The 21,983-nt window shown below is 42.6% G+C and overlaps 1 protein-coding gene across 3 annotated transcripts in view; it reads right to left on the bottom strand.

Annotated features, from left to right (window-relative positions):
* Positions 1-21,983, bottom strand: part of NEGR1 (neuronal growth regulator 1) — a 416,519-nt gene that overhangs the window by 191,753 nt on the left and 202,783 nt on the right. For all 3 annotated transcript variants that reach the window (XM_069981432.1, XM_069981431.1, XM_069981433.1), the window contains exon 3: positions 11,956-12,081. In XM_069981432.1, the coding sequence (XP_069837533.1) occupies positions 11,956-12,081 (126 nt within the window). The remainder of the gene's footprint in view (positions 1-11,955; positions 12,082-21,983) is intronic.

Here is a 21,983-nt window from a genome sequence, read left to right on the forward strand (position 1 = left end):
AATTGAGAAGAAGAACCGTCAAGAACTGAGAAGAGGGACACACTGAGCACTGAGAAGCCACAGAGAACTGAGAAGAGAGACCTAGTGAGCATTGAGAAGAGAGACCCATCGAACATTGAAAAGAAGGACCCACTAAGCAATGAGAAGAGGCACCCACCAAGCACTCAGAAGAGAGACCCACTGGCCATTGAAAGGAAGGGACCCATTGAGCATTGAAGAGATAGACTCAGAGGGACCCACTGAGCACCCAGCGTTGAGACATGTGATCCACCCAGACAAAGAGTTGTTTGTATGCAGCACTAGTCACAATGAATCCGGGTCCCTAAATTTTGTTGCCATGAAAAAAAGCTGTTGCTAAACACCCCTCCCTTTACACCATGTGCAATCAGAATCAACATATAATGGGTGGCAATGTTCTTTATTGCTTGGAAATTTTTGGAACAATTAGCGATATTTCACTGCTAGAGATGGTGGCGGCTCCTCTGAGCTGATTATAAGTATGGAAGAATGACAGGAGATGTAAAACAAGGAGATGACACAGGTGTAGGTTACGTGAGGCAGGAAGAATTGATTATACGATGACTTATAAGTAAGTTTCATCAAACAATAATAGGATTGAAGTCTACTCAAATCAAAGGAAACGAAGCCCCGCGCTACTCCTCCAGACACACATGAAACATTTACACAAGACCACATTCATTTTTTATGTCTTCATATTTTTACCATTTTCTAAAATTGTTGAAATTCACATCCTAAAGGAAGCGGATGAGCTTAGAAGTACAAGAACCGCAAGCGGGTAGATAGGCATGGGGTGCGTGTCTGATCGTAGTCACATGAAGGGGGTCATCATGTCAGCCACCGCTGCCCCTGCAACTATAGTGCCCCAAATATGGCCACCACATGTCCATCTAAATCTACATAATGAAGATGTATGTTCTATCAACATTACTGTTTCCTTCCTTACTCTCTCTCATTCTCTCTTTTCTTTTCTTTCTTTCTTCCTCCATCCCTGCTTTCCTCCTTTCCTTTTGTTCTTCCTTAAGGCCCCATTCACACAGAACAAGAGGGGTGGAATTCTGCACCATGGAATGCTGTTAGCCTCCGTGTCATAATGACAATCGATGGGAGGTGCGCCCCCCACATCGCTCAGGGTCTCTCCACGCTGAAGAATGAACATGTTCATTCTTCAGCACTGAGAGATGCAGCGCGCCTTCCATAGAGTGTCATTATGACACAGAGGCTAACGGCATTCCACGGCCGCAGAATACCGCCCCTCTTGCTCAGTGTGAACGAGGCCTAAAGAAGAAGTCTGATGACAGCAAAAAATCTAGTGCAGGCTGGTGGGTACTGGAACATAATAAAGTAGGTATATCTACCCGTCCCCATGACCCTGCAGCACTGTATCACACTCACATACCCCCGCCGCCCTCCTGAAGCTCCCTGTCCTGCAATGTCACAACCTGGCTCAGAATTGCCCACTCAGCCAGTCAGTGACTGGGGCGGGGCATTGCTGCAGTCAGTGACTGTCTAAACGGGCACTTCTTGTCTGGTTATGATGACACCTGAACACACGTTAAACTGGAGACTGGAGGGTTAGAGAAAGGTGGTGATGTGGCACTGCGGGGGCATGAGGAAGGGTAAGTAAAGATTTTGTATTATTTTCACTGGATTTTTCATTTTTGACCCTTTTCTCCTTTAATTTCCTTCTCTCCTTCCTTCCACTTTTACTTCCTTTTTTTGTTCCTTCCCTTTCTTCCTTCCTTCCTTTTTTTTCTCTCTCCGTATCTTCTCTCTATCACTTAATTCCTTTTCTTCCTCCCCTTCTCACCTGCCTTACTACCTTTTTTTCTTTCTCTCTCCCCGTTCCCTTTACCACTTTTCCTTCCTTCACATCTATCTATCTATCTATATCCAAGAAAGATCCACAGCACTCCACTTAGTTCATGAAAAAAAATCTGTGTTCTTTTATTCCATCAAAGAAAATGCAGTATAGAAAATAGTATACAAGTGCTGCAAACAAGATTCAGGCTTGTGATCGGAGCAATCTGTGGGCACCCATCTACTATCTATCTATCTATCTATCTATCTATCTATCTATCTATCTATCTATCTATCTATCTATTCCTCTCCTATCTATCTATCTAGACAATCTATCTATCTATCTATCTATCTATCTATCTATCTATCTATCTATCTATCAATCCATCTCTCATCTCTCTCTCTATCTCCTCTCTATATATTTATCTATTCACCCTTTATACCTCTGTAATCCTCTGGATGTCTGACATCCGCTATGTCAGGTTTCAGACAGTCGCCAATAGTATTTAAATGTTATTTATCTGGAATGGAAGGCGGGCAATAACCCTGTGACTCTGTACAGACAGCATCAGAGATTTCTCCGAAAAGCAATTATCTTTACCAAGTCTGGCATGTTATAAAATCTTTACATTTCACTAACTTCTATTACCAACATAATGCTTGTATTTAATCTGAATTTCGGCTGGGAAGCTTGTGGGTGAGATGGTTGTTTATAGCTGTCTGGTCACATTGCACATAAAGATAAGAGTTTATATAATTCACATTTTCGGGAAGAGACACTAAAATATGTTATCTACAGAGGGAGTGGAATTTATTGCGGTTATAGCGCAAAATATCGTTTTGGTTTTTTTTTCCCCTTCTAAAACTGCTAAATTGAATATCCTGTTCTGTCCTATTGTAGCTAAATTTAGATGTGTTAGGATAGTCGCCAGGCTCGGACTGGTCGGAGCACCATTAAATCCTCAACCCAGGGGAAGGGGGGGATAAAACAATAATGGGGGGAGTGGGCAGGGGAGCTGCGGGGTGGGTGTCCATCTGGGCTCTGAGATGTGATCGCAGAGCCCCAATGGTAGCCATAGAAACCGTAAGCCTTAGGCTTCCGGTTTCCTGGCTACGGAGCCCGGGGGGGGGGGGGGGGGGGGGGGGACAGGGTGCGTGCTGGGGGAAGGAGGAAAGGCAGGGCGCCCTCTGCCCCCTCCTCTCTCTCCCCTGCCGCTGTCACAAGATTGTGACAGTGGCAGGGGACAGAGGAGAGGGGGCAGACATAGGGATTTCAGCTTATGGGATCATTATCTGGGCATTGAGGAATCAATGACCTATGTTTGTCAAAGGGTTAACCAAGTCACTACAATAAAAACCTGTAAGACCTTATATAGCTGGTGGTTCTGAATCCTTCTCTTAGAGGACCGAAGGAAGCCCCCATAGCAACACTGTGTGCTGCAGACTCATAGTACACAAAAACTTACAATTGATAATAGATTATTTTACTTTTATTAGAAGTGTGAACAGTTGCGATTTTTCCCCTCCTGAATTGCAAATGTGTTCAAAGATGGAAAAATTTTGTGGGGGGAAAAGATGCATTAAATGTTCAGAGACACAATATTGTGTGTGACTATACCCCAAGGGCTACAGCTGCACTAGTGTTGAAAAAAAAAAAAACTTAAAGGGGTACTCCAACATAAGGTTAATAATACTGCAGTGTTCTGTTTGAGCAGTTGCTGAGTACTACAAGTCCCAGCATGCTTTAATTTCCATCAGCTGTTTATCACAGTTCTCCCACCCAACCTACTCCCCTTCTCCAGTTCCCCACTCAGCGCTTTTGCAGAACATCTCATTTCACTGCAGACTTTGCAGAATCTGTGAGGTTGCAGCACCTGTTGCTTTATTCAACACAACGAAGCAGCATGCTATAAATACTTTTCACTCTCCCTAGGGTTGAGTTTTCCAGTTGTGCATTTGTGATAAAATGCAACAAAAATGCCATGTGTGAACACAGTGAGAGTGAGGTGTGATTACAACATGCTGCCTTGTGCTGAATGAAGCAGCGGGTGCTGCAGTTTCAATGCAAATGTCTGCAGTAAAATAAGCTTTGGGCAGGGAACTGGTAGGAGTGCTGGGGGAGGGTAGTAGGCAGGGTGGGAGGTCTCTGATAAACAGCAGTGGAAAAGCAATGCATCCATGGACTTCAGAGGATGTTACATTGTCTAACAAGAGAGGGAAGAGCTGTGGAGCTGTAGACAATTTCTGTTTTTTTTTCTTCTTTTTATTAACTTGCTTCCCCTCAAAAAAAACTAAATGAAAAGTGATAAAATAGTGTGATTTTACCCAAAAATGGCACCAATAAAAGCTTTAACTTGCCAGAAGTTAAAGTTAAAGCCTGTCAGAAAACAAGCCCTCACACTTGCAACAACAACAACAACAACAAAAAAATTAAAAGTTGCACAATAAAATTTGGTATTGGCATAATTGTGTTGACCCACAGAATAAACTTATACCGCATGACAAAAATATTTACAGGAACAGGGACGCCTGTCAAAAGCAGGTGTACCTGCTCTTGTACACTCACTGAGCAGCAAGGCTTACATTGTATGCCTCACAGCTTAGTTAACATTCACTGTGCCAGGTGCAAAGCACCGCTTACCTTTTGGAGGCTGCACACGCTGAATGAGGAGGCATACAGTGTATTTGCCCCATCGCATTGCTTTAATATGAGGGCCGACATAGAATCAGCTCCCGATTGTCAGTCCGGTTCCTTAGACCCTCAATAAACAGCTGAGTTTGTCAGGGAACCTTGCAGTCACCTGTTCATTTTTCCCATACAGGAGTTATTGGATTTCCAGAGAAGGAGCTGCAGGATGATAGTGGTTCTCCACATTGAGCGCCCCTCTTTTTGAGTCTCAAATGCCCCAATAGGGCCCACAGAGAAAAGTTGTCCTGGCTTAGAAAAACATGTCTGCTTTCTTCCAGAAAAAGTGACACTCTTGTTTGGGAGTGGTATAGCAGTTTGGATCTGAATTGTAATACCGCAAACTACCTGAGGACAGGGGTGGTGCTGTTCTTGCATAACAAGTAGGGTTTTTTTTCTAATCCTGGATAACCCCTTTAAGCTTTTAATTGCTAAAACTGGAATGCCCCTTTAAGGAAAACCTTGTGCTAATACAAATGATCAAATACCTATAAATTAGGATGCTGTAAGATGTGTCCCCGGGGTTCTGGAGCTACTGATGATTTTAGTATATAAATTGAAGCAAATTGTCTGCAGAACATGTAGCTCTCTCGACAAGACAATGACTGAAGCTCTGTGAAGATGTATGGTACTGTCCTAATATACGGTCCGAATGACAGCAATATGATGATTCATTAGCTCGGTACATCTCCAGGGGCTCGGTGCCACTTCAACAAAGTCACCAGCGAGGAAGACTCTTGTGTCAACCAACAAAATGAATACTCTAGAGTTTTTCGGTCTGATGAGAGGTCAGAGATGGAGATCACAGTCTGGGCTTAGAAAGTAGGATACTAACAATCCTAAATCATTTGAAGACATATCAAAGCAAGTATATATTGTACAGCCCACGTACCGGGCCATGAGCCCGACTGGATGTGCTGGGATTTTTTTTTTAATAACATTATTAGGAGAAAAGTAAAATGGAAACATTCTATAGACAGTATTTGAAGGGGTTTTGCAACCATGAACACTTATTCCCTATCCTAGGATACGCACAGCATAGGCATAAGTCTAAGGGAATGAGCACACTACAGAATCCTGACGGAACACCCGCAGCGGATTCCGCAGTTCGCACCCGTTTGCGAACTAGTGAACCCGATCCTTCTTTGGGCGGACGGCAAAATCTGGCAAACCATAGAATGGAGTCTATGGGAGAAGCGGAGATGCGCATGGCTGCCAGAGTCCGCAAGAGGGTGAGAGCTGCGGAATCCGCGACGAGTGTTCCTTAGGGATTCCGTAGTGTGCGCATACCCTAAGATTGCATGAGTGTTCCAACCATTGGACTCCCCTCCGTAATCTTAAGAACTGGACCTGAATGAAGTAACACTGCCGCTCCATTCATGTGAGTGAGGAAAATTGCCGAGTACTCAGCTATCAACAGCAGTGCCGTAGACAATGAATCGAGATGCAGTGCACATATTCATCTGTGGCTCCATTCAGATGGGAACTTCTGGACTCCTGTGGAGATCAATGGTCGGACACTGGTCTGGTCCTGGGATGAGTAAACATGCTGGCAAAACCACTTCATATGTTTTTAATATGCCATCAGAAAAGTGTGCTTTCTTGTGGCAACAGCACCGGTCTTTGGTGGTGTCTGGTATTGCAGTAAAGGAGTTATCCAATCATTCAGCATTTGAATACCGGTGACTGTGAAATCTGGATGCACCAATGGGGAGTCCATAAAAACGTGCAAGCTGCAGATGAGCGAACTATTCAAAAATTCGGTTTGGCAGGTACGCCGAACTTTAATGTAAATTTCAGGTTAGTCCGAACCGCACTTTAAATGAACCGCAAGGAAACAGCTATAGGATTGCAGGCGTTTAGCTGTTTTACTGCAGTTCCAAAAGTTGGCTCATCATACTTAACTGTCTGGGCTCTTCTTATCCAGTCCGCCCCATTTTCTTCGGTGACAGCCCGCTCAGCCAATCACTTTCCGCGTTGCTGTCCCATCCCAGTGACCCAGTGATTGGCTGAGCAAGCCGTCACTCTACAGGAGGCTGAAGACACCGGAGATCCACAATAGAACACCGGGGGGAGCGCAGACAGGTAAGAATAACCTGCCAAACTTGCTCTGAACTTTGCAAAAAGTTTGATTCAGTAGAGACTTTTGCAAAGTTCAGAATGATTCTGGGTTTGGTTGGCTTAGCTCGCTCATCCCTAATGGAAACAGCCATAGGCTATATCCATGTTTTCAGGACTCCCTAGGCCTTCATCCAACTTCTTCAACCACTGGTATTAAAATGTTGAACAATCGTATTCGAGCATGCTGCAACTGCGCTCATCTCTGGTTACCATACCAGATACTGTCCATGGATGGGAACGGCGCTGGTTTTAGATAAATAGCTTGATCCTCATGATTCTCATGATTCTTTTATGGACTCATGAATATGATACAGTGTATGAGTGCCTACAGTTTCATACTCCAGAGACATGAATGGATCATGTCTTGTTATATGGGGCCTCTGTATAAAGTTATATCATGGAAAAATTCTTCTAACATGAAACCAGAATAATTTACGATAATAATTTATAAGGGGCCTATGACACTTTATGCTCATGGGCCTGGGGTATTCCCCCTTTGTCCCTGGGTAATCGTACAGATTTCTATTAAAAATTACTTCCTTACAATCTATCTGGAAGATGACATTAGGTCTCAAAGTGTGCTGAAATTTATAATTCCCCCATAATTTGAAGGAAGGCGATGACATCTCTCATCTCTGTCCTAAACTCCATTTTCATAAGTCCTGGTTAAGTCCAAGAAGTGGCTGCATCCATTGAGAGCTTTTTCTATCTTCAGATAACTTTAATGTATAGTTTCATCCCTCTTATCCAGCACTCAGCAACCCGACGAAGATGACAGTCTGGCAAATGTATTTTGGATAAACTTTCTATCATAGCCAAGAGAAACCTTTTCAGCAGTTTTCTTTACAGCAGCTCCTTTGTAACATCGGACCAATTGGGCTAGTCTTCTTCCCCACACACATCAAGGACTCTTGAACGCCCATAACCTGTCACTGGTTCACTTTCCCTCAACCACTTTTAGTAGGTACTAGCCACTACATACCACCACAAGACTGATCATTCTGGAGATGCTCTGACCTGGTCATCCAAACATTACAATCTAATCCTAGGACCTATTTACATCACATCTCAGGGCATACATTGGGTAATATATCTAAAAGAAGTAAAAAATGGATACCAATGTATAGCCTGCATGTCCATTGAATTTACTGCCCTTAATGTACAAAAGTATAACTATTATAGTACTGCTCCTATGTTCAAGAATATAACTACTATAATCCTGCTCCTATATACAAGACTATAACTACTATAATACTGCTCCTATATACAGGGATATAACTGCTATAATACTGCTCCTATGTACAAGAATATAACTACTATAATACTGCTCCTATATACAAGACTATAACTACTATAATACTGCCTCCTATATACAAGAATATAACTACTATAATACTGCCCCCTATATACAATAATATAACTACTATAATACTGCTCCTATATACAAGAATATAACTACTATAATACTGCTCCCTATATACAAGAATATACGTACTATAATACTGCCTCCTATATACAAGAATATAACTACTATAATACTGCTCCTATATACAGGAATATAACTACTATAATACTGCTCCTATATACAAGAATATAACTACTACAATACTGCTCCTATATACATGAATATAACTACTATAATATTGCTCCTATATACAGGAATATAACTACTATAATACTGCTCCTATATACAAGAATATAACTACTATAATACTGCTCCTAAATACAAGAATATAACTACTATAATACTGCCCCCTATATACAAGAATATAACTACTATAATACTGCTCCTATATACAAGAATATAACTACTATAATACTGCTCCCTATATACAAGAATATAACTACTATAATACTGCCTCCTATATACAAGAATATAACTACTATAATACTGCTCCTATATACAAGAATATAACTACTATAATACTGCTCCCTATATACAAGAATATAACTACTATAATACTGTCTTTCGTTAACAAGAACAGACAAGACAAGACTGAAGCTTCTTTTTCTCCTTTTCTTTCTTCACACTGTCTGGCCAGATTGTTTATTTCCATTGTTGAGGTGCAGGACATGGGGTCTTCTGAGCTTTCTACACTGGCTACAATTGCCGGGGCCATAGTGTCATCATACAAAGCAACAAACTAAACAATGGGGTAATTGTATCTATTCCTTTCTGAAAATCACAAAGGAAAAGCAGCAATAAAGGAACGACTTTAGGGAAAAACTTGAAGGGTAACCCATCCAGACCAATCAATAAGTCATGAGCAACTAAAAGTCCCCTTTACATGTAAGTGATTGTTACATTAGAAGAACCCTCGCAATTTCTAAAGGGCTTCTGCAAACCTTTATGAATCAAGTGGCAAACTTGTTTCATAAAGTATTGGAAACAAAATGACATTTTCATTGCACTTGTGCGGAATCTTATTGTCATGGCGTTCGGCGCTTGCTGAGCTCAATCTTTTCCTAAGAGCTTTCTCTCCTTTTTAGATCTTAAAGAAAAGTCTACTTTTAGAATCTATAATGCAATCTCGTCGAGTTATTAAACCATTTGTACTGTAGCTCTATAATCTCTACCTCCAGCTAAATTAATGGCTTTTTTTTTTTCTTTCTTTCCCTCCCATAGAATAATACGTCTGGAGGAGCACAAATGATGTACTTTGTACATTGCTCGAAATTCATAGGTTTAACATTTACATCTGAAAAGTTCAGTGATAAACAAGAGACGATGATGAACAAGGAGAGGAAAATAACAGCGTTTAGGGAGCGATGTCCTCGATTCCTTCGCTAAATGCAGATAGCAAAACAATAGAGAGTCTATGAATGGGGCTGGGAGTATTATCGCTTAGTAATGATTATTATTCATGGCGGGTTGTTAGAGAAAGTGGGGCTCTGTGCAGCAAACAAAGTAGGGTCCCCCCTCCCCCTTACTGGATAGAGTGCTTTTAGCACCATTGTCAGAGACTATATATATATATATATATATATATATATATATATATATATATCCATGATATTACACATCTGTTTATACACAAACACTGTCAATCATAGAGCCAAAGAAGGACACATAGATGCCATTCCCAATCAGTCTCCTACTAACACCCCCCTGAGCCTGATTGATTAACAAACCTCAACATCATACTTGCCCCCCAAGCCTGATTAACAAACCTCAACATCATATTCACCCCCCTAAGCCCAATTTACTCCCCACAGCTCCATTTTCACTCTCTGAACCTGATTTATTCCCCCCTCAGCCTCATTTGCCCCCCCCCCCAGCCTGATTCATGCTCCCTCAGCCCCAGAATCACAATCCTGAACCTGATTTAATCCCCCTCAGCCTCATATTATAGACAAAAAAGAAGGAGACAGCGCTCCATGGCGAGGATCAACCAGATAAAAGAAGGAGAGAAAAAACAAGGTAACCCTCACCTGGTAAGGTTGCGATAGCTAGGAGGCACAACACTCAATTCCTCCAACCACAAACACACGGGTGTGAGGGCGCAGGTCCAACAAAAAAATAAAACTAGAAAATATATGTATAAAATGTATTAAAAGACTCAACACGTTTCGGAACCGCTTCGGTTCCTTTCTCAAGAGTCATGAGCGGTTCCGAAACGCATTGAGTCTTTTAATAAATTTTATACATATATTTTCTAGTTTTATTTTTTTGTTGGACCTGCGCCCTCACACCCGTGTGTTTGTGGTTGGAGGAATCGTTGCTCAGCCTCATATTCACACACCCCGTGCCTGATTATACATATATATATATATATATATATATTTTTTTTTTTTTTTTTCCCCTTACGAAACTGCTATCCAATAGTATTTAGTGTTATCATCCACCCTTATCTAGGCTGCCAGCAATATAATAGAGCTGATGACAGTTAAAAGTCTCTGCTGACTCTTTTCTAGTTTATACAGAAAAGCTGACAAGTGTTTTCCCTTAATAAAAAAAAAGCATTTACAATAAAATCCTGATTGAAATAGCATACAGTGAAAACTGTCCAAAGAGCCAAGTCTTTAAGACCACCATTCCCTTATCCAGAGGTAGAATTTGTGTGTTGTAGTCTCAGTCCACTATTAGATATAAGTGGACTTTTCAAAACTTCTGTACGGCAGGTCAGTTGAAGTTTGAAGTAAAGTTAGGTTCATCTGAACCGAACCTTAAACAAATGATTGCAGGCATTTTTGAGCAGTTCACAAAGTTTGCACTTACCTGTCCATGCTCCCCAAGTGTCCTCCTTCTCCAGTCTCTGGTGTGTCTTTCAGCCGACAAAAGCCAACTCGGCCAATCACTGGCTGAGACAGGACAGTGCCATGGCCAGTGATTGACTGAGTGAGCTGTCAGTGGAGTGACAGCCCACTCAGCCATTCATTGGCCGCGGTGACAGCCTGCTCAGCCGATCACTGGCAACAGCGCTGTCCTATCTTAGTCGGTGATTGGCTGAGTGGACTGGAGGTGACTATGATCAGTGGAGCCCACCGGAGACCCAGAGGAGGATACCGGGAGAACACGGACAAGTAAGCATGCCCTTTTTTAAAACTTTTTATGTGTATTAAATTGTGCAGCCACCATCTTTATGCACTGTTCCAAACTTTGCAAAAAGTTTGGTTTGGTACTGAACCAAACATTTTGCTAAATTCTGAATAAATCTCGGTTAATATGATTTGGTTTGCTCGTCTCTATCCACCATACACTATGCATAGTGACCATTTTCTTTCCCTTCAAAATGAAAGAATCAAACTAATTGAAAACCATTTGCCAAAATTTACCATCTCTCACCTGACGTCATTGGTGGGAGAGATGGTTAAGACAAACCCATTCCAATTTTTTGTTTTTGTTTTGATGGAAGATAAGCTTCCACCATAGGAGTATAGTAGTGACTTGTTTCCCTCTCCTTATTCTGAATATATGCTACGCATGCTTAGCCGTGTTTTTGGGTAACGATTATCTAATGTATATGACTAGCCAAAGAAAAAAGTGGACATCATCAAAAAACAAAAAACATCCTGAAATCATACTTTGAAGACATGATGTCTTATAGACTACAGAATATAGATTTGTCTGGCCAAGACCAAGAGTATTACTTAGGACCTTTCATTCATAACTATATGGGGCAACCCCCAAGTAACATATCTTTTCTTTGGTGCATGACCAAGCTCTCTAAGATGACAAGAAGAGACTCTCATACCTTAGCCTTAAATTGTACTATATAATCACATACTATATGTAAATTCTATACTACTACATTCTTGTGTACTCCAAACCAAGCCGACCTGGACCTAAGATGGTACAACTGAGCATACACAATGGAATGAACACCTACCGGAAGGTGAGATGTGTTTCCACAGTATTGAAGGCTCTGGTTTTCCACTGGCCAAACATGTAAGTGACACGTTCGCTCCTTCGTTGACCACCATGTTGGGGGAAATGTCGTAGATTTTCGGAGAAACTGAAATAGATGAGAAAATGATCAGAGATATTATAAAGTAGTGTTTACTTCACGTGTACGTTAGAGATGAGCGAACCTCGAGCAAGCTCGGCTTCATCTGTACCCAACCGTGCATCATTTGAAAACCACTGACTGAAGATGTTGGATGACCAATGACTGTATCCATGTTTTCCAGGACTCCCTAGGACTCCCTGCATCCAACTTCTTTAGCCACCGGTATTGAAATGCCGCATACTCTTGTTTGTATGAATCCGAGTGTGCTCAAGTATCACCCATCTCTAGTATAGATATAATATAAAAGATTTGAGTTTGAAATGTTTAAACTTTTATCAAATACTTTTCTTCACTTGTATAAAAACACAAAAATAAGTTTCATAATGACTCTGCGGTAAAGTGGAAAATGATGAAATGTTCTCTTCCTCTCTAATGTTCTCTTATATTGTTTGGTTATTGATTTTCTCTTTTTTTTTTTTGTTCCATTTTGTTTTACCAAGTACAATGATGGCTTTGATCTTTTCTCTAGCCCACACAGTCACGATCTGGATTGTTTTCCTCATTAAAGTGGTTCTCTGATTTAGGCAAGCTTGTTAGAAGGATACAAAAAAAAAATAAAAATAAAAATAAAAAAGATTAACGAGTGCCCCCCTGATGGAACCCCAGAAATCAACTCTAATCTGTGGGGAAACCTGGCAGTACGCTTTCAGTCTCCCCACAGCGCCACCACTGGTTATTTTAGGCATTACACAGATCCTGCAGAGGGAGAGATGCCCTTTCCAACACCTCTATACTCAGGAGATGAAGATCTTAAACAGAGACTCTCTGCCCTCCCTTCAATAACTCCCAGTTTCTTAGCAAAGGATAGGATAATGGGCTAAACTGGTGTAAAGTGAAACTGGCTCAGTTGCCCCTAGCAACCAATCAGATTCCGCCTTTCATTTTCCAAAGAGTCTGCGAGGAATGAAAAGTGGAATCTGATTGGTTGCTAGGGGCAACAGAGCCAGTTTTACTTTACACCATGTTTGATAAATCTCCCCCAAGTGTCTAAGCATATGGACAATCACCAATGTAAATTTCACAATAATGGTGCGTTCACACCTACAGGATCTGCAGCTGATTTTCTGCAGCAGATTTCATTTAAATAACTGAACACAGCATCAAATCTGCTGCAGATCCTGTAGGTGTGAACGCACCCTGAGGCTAGGTTCACACTACGTAAGTTTCCGGCCGTAGCGCGCTCCGTGAATAAGCGGCCGGAGATTTACGTAGTGTGCGTACAATGGATAGTATACGATCTACGGCTGCACAGTTCACACTACGTAAAAACTTACGCCCGGATCGTATGCGGCGCCGTAAAAAATGAACCAGACCATTGTTTCGGGACGGAAATGCTGTAACTTACGCCCGTAGCGTAACATGTGGTCCCGTACGGAGTGGTGATTTCTTCTTTTTTACACTTTGATTTGCCGATCCAAAAGGTTTTGTGGGGTGTCCGGGGCTAGCCGAAGATGTCCAAGTAAAATACCGCTGTCAGATCGCTACGTACGCCGCTCGGGAAGCGTACGTAGCTTACGGGCGTAAGTTCACGGACCGTACGTAGCTGGCCGCAACTTGCGTAAATCCCAGACGGAGTTTTACACGTATATGTCCGGCCGCAAAAAATATGCGGCCGGACATATACGTAGTGTGAACATAGCCTAAAGGAGATTGACCAAATGGGAGAAAGTCTGGCCAGAGTAGGGAGCCACTGAAAGCAACAAGTCCTGCCCTAAGGGTAAATTCACACGGGCGTCTCGCATAAGAAATCCGCAGCTAATTCGCATCTATTGCACAATACACGTATTAATAATAATAAGAATAATATGTGTATTACGGATTAGCTGCGGATTTCTTGTGCGAGACGCCCATGTGAATTTACCCTAACAGACTTGGTCTTCTACACAGTATTGTATGTATTTAAATGGGCACGTGTGAGAAACAAGTCAAGACATTCGATTGGTCCCTGTCTTTGTGTTTCGACTGATCAGGAAAAGTGCTCAGCTAAGTGCTTCACTCCATGTCTCACTGCAGAAGTGGGGTTCCTTTGTAAGTTCATGGAGACCATGTATTGTAGAAAGATGGAGATTGCAGCAAGCCAGGGGACGGACAATTTAAATGCCAATAGATAGATAGAAAGAGGTAGAAAGATAGATAGCCAGGGTAATATACTGTAGATAGCGATAATATAGACAGACAGATCAAGTAGATAGATGTGTAATAGGCATATAGACAGATTTCTTTATAATAAATTGACTGGCTGAGTCTAGGAACCCTCATATAACGCCATATCCAATACTATCAACATTAGTTGCTAAAATAAACACTCACAAAATGTAAAATACCTGCAGCAAAATCCTCTGAGCGAAAATCAAATAAGGGTATTGAAAGCAATAACATGAAAGCAAATAAAAGTGCGCCCAAAGCTTCTATCTGGAAACTTCCGAAGCTCTCGTGTTTGAAACCCCAGAACGGAATATTATTAAGATTTTATTTTTCATAGAGCAGATTTAGGCCATTCATTTATTTTCCTGTATGTAATATTACGCCAGTATGTATCTGTACTTTATACTTTTATTCATCGCTTTTCCTATAAGGATTTTCTTTGTGCTGTTTTTTTGGAGTGAAACTTCCTACTTGAAATAAATATCTAATTACTTACACTATTATATATACAGGCTATGTCTGGTTTAGGCTCTGTTCACATTGCAGGGCTGCCGTTCAGTCTGCTTCTATGTCAGTGTTAGGGAACTAGACCACAATAGACAGGCACTGCCCTGGCATTTGCACCAGCCCTGTCTGTCCCTGCCTAATTGCCTCAATTGCCTTAGGTGGCAGCGGACAACTGGTCGACAGTCCCTAGCCTGTATAAGTGAACACTGAACAAAGACAAGACTTTTTACACCACGCTGCCATAGTTACAGTGGGGTGGAGGGGCCCAGGCTTGGTGAACAGCCCGGGGCCTATGGTAAAGTTAATCCGCCCCTGCCTCCAACCTCGAGGTTCTGCGATTCTAAAATGGACGACTTTAAGTCATTAGGAAGACTAGCAACCACTACACCCAGAATGAGGATTCTTTCAGGTTCTCCTTCTGGAGTTTCTCTGACACTGAAGATCCTGGACAAGCCTTAACAGCACTGGGGCTGAGGAGAAACTTTAAAAAAAAAAACCTTGAAGGCTTGTTTAGCCTCTGGTGACCTAAGAGGAGGGGTTGGCCCCTTTTTTAGTTAACTCGGTAAGGGGTTTGACTGTCAGCGAGAAATTTCAAATGAACTTTCTGTAATAATTGGCAAAACCTAGGAACCTCTTGATTTCTTTTAGATTAGTGGGTCTACTATTGCCGAGACCTTCTTAGGATCCATCTGTACAGAATTGGGGGTTAAAATTTAATTAAGATACCCCACCTCTTGGACACCGAACAGACACAAAAAGAAATTGCACATAAAGAATATATATATATATATATATATTACAAGATCCACCATTTACAGTAAATGATGTTCACAACTCCCCTTCATATATGGAGAACTCTGGACAGATGGCAGTACATGCGCACAATAATCCTCCATAGAAGTTAATAATTTATCACCAGACTACAGATATCTATGGTCCATGTTGCTGCTGTAAAGCAAAACTAGGAGTTGTTACTGGGGTTCTCCGGAATAAAAATAAAATCCAAGTCAACTGGTGTAAGAAAGTTATACGGATTTGTAAATTAATTCTATTTAAAAATCTCAACTTTTCCAGTACTTATCAGGTGCTGCATGTCCTGAAGGAAGAGGCGTGTTCTCTCCAGTCTGACACAGTGCTCTCTGCTGCCACCTCTGTCTATATTAAGAGAGGTTTTCTATGGGGATTTGCTACTGCCCTGGACAGTTCCTGACACGGACAGAGGTGGCAGCAGAGAGCGCCGTGTCAGACTAGAAAGAATACACCACTTCCTGCAGGACTTACAGCAGCTGATAAGTACTGGAAGGATTGAGATTTTTAAATAGATTAAATATACAAATCTGTATAACTTTCTGACTTCAGTTGATTTAAAAAAAATTCCTCTAAGGGTACAAACCCACACACCGTATACGCATCAGATACGCAACAAATACGCATCAGATTTGATGGTTTAGATTTGATGCTGTGTTCAGTTATTTAGATCTAATCTGCTGCGTATTGTGAGCATGCTCTGTGACCTGTGTCTCCATGTAGGGAGAGGAGGAGCTGTGACCATCACCTATTGTGAATCCTAATTCTCCTGTATGCTGGGAGAGGCTACTGGAGAGCCGCAGCTTCTTTACCACCGGTCTAGGTGATCTAAGTGATACAATCCTTTTACCACTCATACAAATACATCCATAAATAAATTACCAAATTTGTTAATTATTGATAGGGTGATACATCAGCATTCATTATTTCCGCACAGCGAACTGAGTGAATATCAGCCAAAGACGGCAAAATGATTCAGATCGTGTAATAACGATAATCATCATCGCGTGTCATTAAAACTTTGAAGGCGAACGTGACAAATGATCTGCTGAGGCATCAAGTTTCCATAGACTGTAAATGATTGTTATGTTATTACAGGCACAATAGACAAATTAGACCAAAAAAAGACAGGAAAAGACATTACATCTCCAGGAAAGTATTGTAATGCCAATAAAATCTGATGTTGATGGGACTTAAGATCTGAAACGCGTCAACATTCGACTGACATTACAATAAAAAGAATAAATTCGCTGCAGACATTGTGTGGGCTCATCCTGATCAGCAAGTCGACGCCGGAAGAACTTGGCAAGTCGTGGGGAAGATGTAAGACACCAAGCACATTGGGGAGATTAATCAAACATGGTGTAAAGTGAAACTGGCTCAGTTGCCCCTAGCAACCAATCAGATTCCACCTTTCATTTTCCAAAGAGTCTGTGAGGAATGAAAGGTGGAATCTGATTGGTTGCTAGGGGAAACTGAGCCAGTTTTACTTTACACCATGGGTGGTGAGACCTCCGGATGCGGCCCGCCACTCTCCTGTGACATGCGCCGCTCTGGTGGGGCACGAGTCGGCATACACAGCATCTTCCTGTGTTTGTGACGACTGCCAGACACAGGAGGATGCTGTGAGTGCCGTCCCCTTCCCCACCAGAGCGGCCCACGTCTTCCTTTTCCTGCGGTCCACGTGCATAATAAGGGGTTAACTAAAGCTACCAGGAGCATCTATAAGGGGTTAACTAGAGCTACCTGGGGCATCAATAAGTGGTTAACTAGAGCTACCAGGGGCATCACTGGGGGTAACCATCAGCCACCAGGGACATCACTGGGGATTATTAGGACTACCAGGGGTATCACTGGGGGTTTATTAGGACTACCAGGGGCATCACTGGGGGTTTATTAGGACTACCAGGGGCATCACTGTGGGTTTATTAGGACTACCAAGGGTATCACTGGGGGTTTATTAGGACTACCAGGGGCATCACTGGGGGTTTATTAGGATTACCAGGGGCATCACTGGGGGTTAACTCTTGCTACCGGGCATCCCTAAGCATTCACATCAGGTACTAGAGGCATCACAGAGGATTAACTACAGTAGCAGGGGCATTAGGGGAACAAAACGTTGCCTTGCCCCGGGTGCTGCTAACCCACGCTATAAACCTCCACGCACAGTATGCGGCCCTCGAATGATTTTATCAATGCCTGACTGGCCCTCAACAGCTTTACACCATGTTTGATAAATCTCCCCCATTGACTCTGAGAGCCGTGCCCCATCTATACACCAGGGATGGGAGAACCTTCAGCCCTCCGGCTATTACAAAAGTACACTTCGTATCATGCCTGGACAGCCGAAGACTGTCCAGGCATGATGGGAGTTGTAGTTTTGCAACAGTTTTAGGGCTAATGGTTCCTCATCCCTCATCTATACAAAGGGTATCTTTTAGGTTGCATTGCATTGTATTTCCTGGTTTGTATGATTGCATTATACTCCACAAATGGCTGGTAAGTGGGGGTCCCAAAGAATAATTGGGTTTCCTGATAGAGATGCTATCACAATAACTTTACATTCTGACACTAGGAATGGCCTCTCCTGGGCTAACAATAATACAATGGGCAGAGAGAAGCCAAGTTTCTATTTATAGCACCCACAAAACATGGGTGGAGTGCAAGCCAACAGGAGGTAGCCACACCACCCACATACAACAGAAAAAAAGCAAAAACTGGCAGCACCCCTATGCCTCTTTTCACACTGCAAGTTGCACTCTGCATGTGGCTTAAATACAGACAAAAAAAAAAAAGTGCAACAGCAACCTAAAGGTGCAGGTGCTTACCATACATACTCCCACCCGCGTACACACGATAGAAACAATGCAGCATGCAACCTACAGTGTGAACAGAGGCATACGGGTACTGCCAATTTTTGCTTTTTTTCTGTTGTCTGTGTGCGGGGGGTTATGTAGCTACCTCCTGTTGGCTTGCACTCCACCCATGTCTTGTGGATGCTATAAATAGAGACTTGGCTCCTATCTGTCTGGTATAGGCATATTGTTAGCCCAGGAGAGGCCATTGCTAGTGTGAGAATGCTAGAGTGGGACCATGTCTCTGAGGACACCCTAACATGGTGACATGGTACACTCTGTTTGATCAAATACATATAATATCAAAAGAGCAGGTTTTTATTGTGTGTACACCGGGGGGAGTATATACTGTAAGCACTTGCACCTGAAGGTTGCTGTTGCACTTTCAGTTTTTTTGTCTGTACTTTAGCCACATGCAGTGTGCAACTTACAGTGTGAACAGAGTCATAGAGGTGCTTCCAGGTGCATAGAAACTTTATCATATGGGTGTCCAAAAACTTCTCTCCCTAAAGGAATGCTGTGGTGGTAGGACACAGCAACAATATTGTGTGCACTCTTCTGGGGAAAGAACAGAAACTATTTTTTTTGTATATTGGTTACAGTTTTTAGATGAGATGTACAATTTAGTAGTTTCTCTCTCATCTGGTGTATACAGTCTCTTAAAGGGGTACACTGGTGTTAAAAAAAAAATATATATATTTTTCAAATCAACTGGTGTCAATTATGGCACCTACCGGAGGAATGGTGTACCAAAATACCGTTCCTGGTGTTGTCAACCAACAAAGTAATAATGACCCCGGCTACTACACCCACTTATTCTAGATAGAATTGGCAAAAACATTGCAATTCCAATACATTTCATCAAATCACATTAATAGGCGTACAAACACCTTTTTCAACAGTGCGACACAACAAAATCACATGGGTTCTTGTAACCTCTTGAAAGTTTGAAGTCTAGGAGGGGTTAAATACTGTAAATGATTAGGGGCAACTTTCCTCTTCCCATCATAATCCTTTATGTTTCCTAATAATACACATTATATACGCTTTTACCTACTATATATATATATGCAGCATTCACACCTTTTAGCTCTCTAGAGGCTTTTGTGCCACCATGATTATCGAGGGAAGCAAAATGAATTTCACACCAGGAAAACAAAACCCCATCCAGTAATATTTTACATTACAGAATTTAAAGCACATTCAGCCTTACCAGGCAATCAGTCCCCAGCTGGGAGATGTAGAGATGTCTAAGATGTACATGATTAGGTCTCTTACTGTTTGATTGAAATGCATAACTCAAAAGTTCCCTCTCCACCGCCTGTTATATATAAGGGGCTTGTTCTGATGACAGCGCCGTGGTGGCCCCAACACACTTATTGTTTCTGCAAACCACAAATTTGTTTGTTCCTTGTCCTCGTATTTTGTGTTCTAAACAGAAAATCCTGTGCAATTCTATAAGCGGCAGATGTGAGGTCTACCAGGTAGGATCAAAGCTTAGCTGATGCTATAGTATCTCCTAGCTTGGGGCCAATGTAGAAGAATCTCCATACCAAGATGGAAAATTGGCCCACTTTTAGTGTTAGTTTGGTCACCATATCCCATTGGCCCCAAGTCTCTTTGCCCTTTCCTCTTTTTGTAAACAGAGACATGACCATCTAGACCAGGAATTGGGAACCAGTGACCTTCTAGCTGTTGCAAAACTACAACTCTCATCATGATGGTAATTGTTATCTTGCAACAGCCGGAAGGCCCAAGGTTCCCAGTCTTCGATCTAGACAGTTTTCCTGTTGGCTCACAATCAGTATATACATAACAGGGCCCCTATCGAGTGTTTTTCTGGCTAAACAGTCCACATAGCTGACTGCCGAATCCTTGTTCAGTTGGCAGCCATGTTGGAGACTCCAACAACAACAAAAAAGAGTTAATACAATATTGCAGCATGCTACTCTTAGCAGTAAAATGGCGGACAACATGTCGGAAACCCAACCTATCAATGTGGTCCATTGGGCACCATTCATGTCCGACATCTCATAGATCTGCTGCACGGGTGTGAATCCAGCGAGCACAGACCTGTCAGGTCAGCACTCGCTTCCCCCTTGTTCCCCGCTGGCATTTTGTGCAATAGGGGCTGTTGAGAGGATTCTTAGATCGTTCGGGCTGCCGGTAGAAGTCAGTGGTGGTCTGCTGCCAACAGGAGAGGGTCTGCTGCCAACAGGAGACAGTCACTGAAATAATCATGATTTTTGGGCTTGTTGAAAGAACATGATCAACCAACATCATGCATGTCCGCTGACCGTTGCCTTTCAACATGAGCTACTACACTAAACTATTATCGACCTGAACAGGTGCTAATTGGCCAGGTAAGACTAATAATAGTTCAGTGTAATAGGTTTAACACTAAGCTCGGATGGGTGGGAAAATGTTTTGAATGGAGACAGGGGTGTGAAGGCCCCACCCCAATACATACTAGAGCTAAATCCAAATTTCAATGACAATGTGAAGAGAGGCACCTCAACTATGGTGGGGACAAGAACGTAAGTCCAGTGCGTGATCATAGCATAGCGCTTGATCGATCATCCGGGTGCTTGATCACTATGACTATGCTTCACCGAGCACCTCGTTGTGCTTGGATTACTGCAAGACACATCAGAACTCCGGCGGTATGTCGTCAATATAATTTGTCGTCAAAGGGAACCCGTCACTTTGAAAATGATACCTAAGCTATTGGCATCATGTTATAGAGCAAAAGGAGCTGAGTGGATTCATATATATCTCTATAGGAAAAGATTCCATATAAATTGTAATTTATTGATTGGAATCTCTGAGGTTTTCATGCTTAAAGGGAACCAATCACTGGAAAAACGCATATAGAGCTTTTGAAATGTGCTGTTAGAGCACACAGCACACTTGCCACACGTGTTTCCATAGCCTCCGTGCCTTCCCCGTGTAAGCCGCAAAGTAACTTTATAAAACTGGCGCCCTGTATGCTAATTACCTGAGGTAGTCACCTGGGCGGTGTGCGGCTAGCGGGTAGTCACGGTCCCCTGGGCGTTCTACCGCTGTAATCACGCCCCTCTGGGCGTGATTCAAATGGCAGAGTAGCTGTGACATTCTGATGCCGGACGCCGCCGTGCAGCCGCTTCCATTCCGGCGGTACTGCGCCTGTACAGAATAGCCTCGAATAGCCTGTTAGCCGGAGTTCGAGGCTATTCTGCACAGGCGCAGTCCAACCGGAATGAAAGCAGCTGCACTGCGCATGTGCGGCGGCGTCCGGCATCAGTACGTAAGCGCGCCGACGTTGGGCACGGCGCGCTCCCGAGTGACGCCACAGCCACTCTGCCATTTGAATCACGCCCAGAGGGGCGTGATTACAGCGGAAGAACGCCCAGGGGACCGTGACTACCTGCTAGCCGAACACCGCCCAGGTGACTACCTCAGGTAATTAGCATACAGGGCGCCAGTTTTATAAAGTTACTTTGCGGCTTACACGGGAAAGGCACGGAGGCTATGGAAACACGTGTGGCAAGTGTG

The sequence above is a fragment of the Dendropsophus ebraccatus genome, chromosome 8 (assembly GCF_027789765.1).
Source record: "Dendropsophus ebraccatus isolate aDenEbr1 chromosome 8, aDenEbr1.pat, whole genome shotgun sequence".
Classification (NCBI taxonomy): domain Eukaryota; kingdom Metazoa; phylum Chordata; class Amphibia; order Anura; family Hylidae; genus Dendropsophus; species Dendropsophus ebraccatus.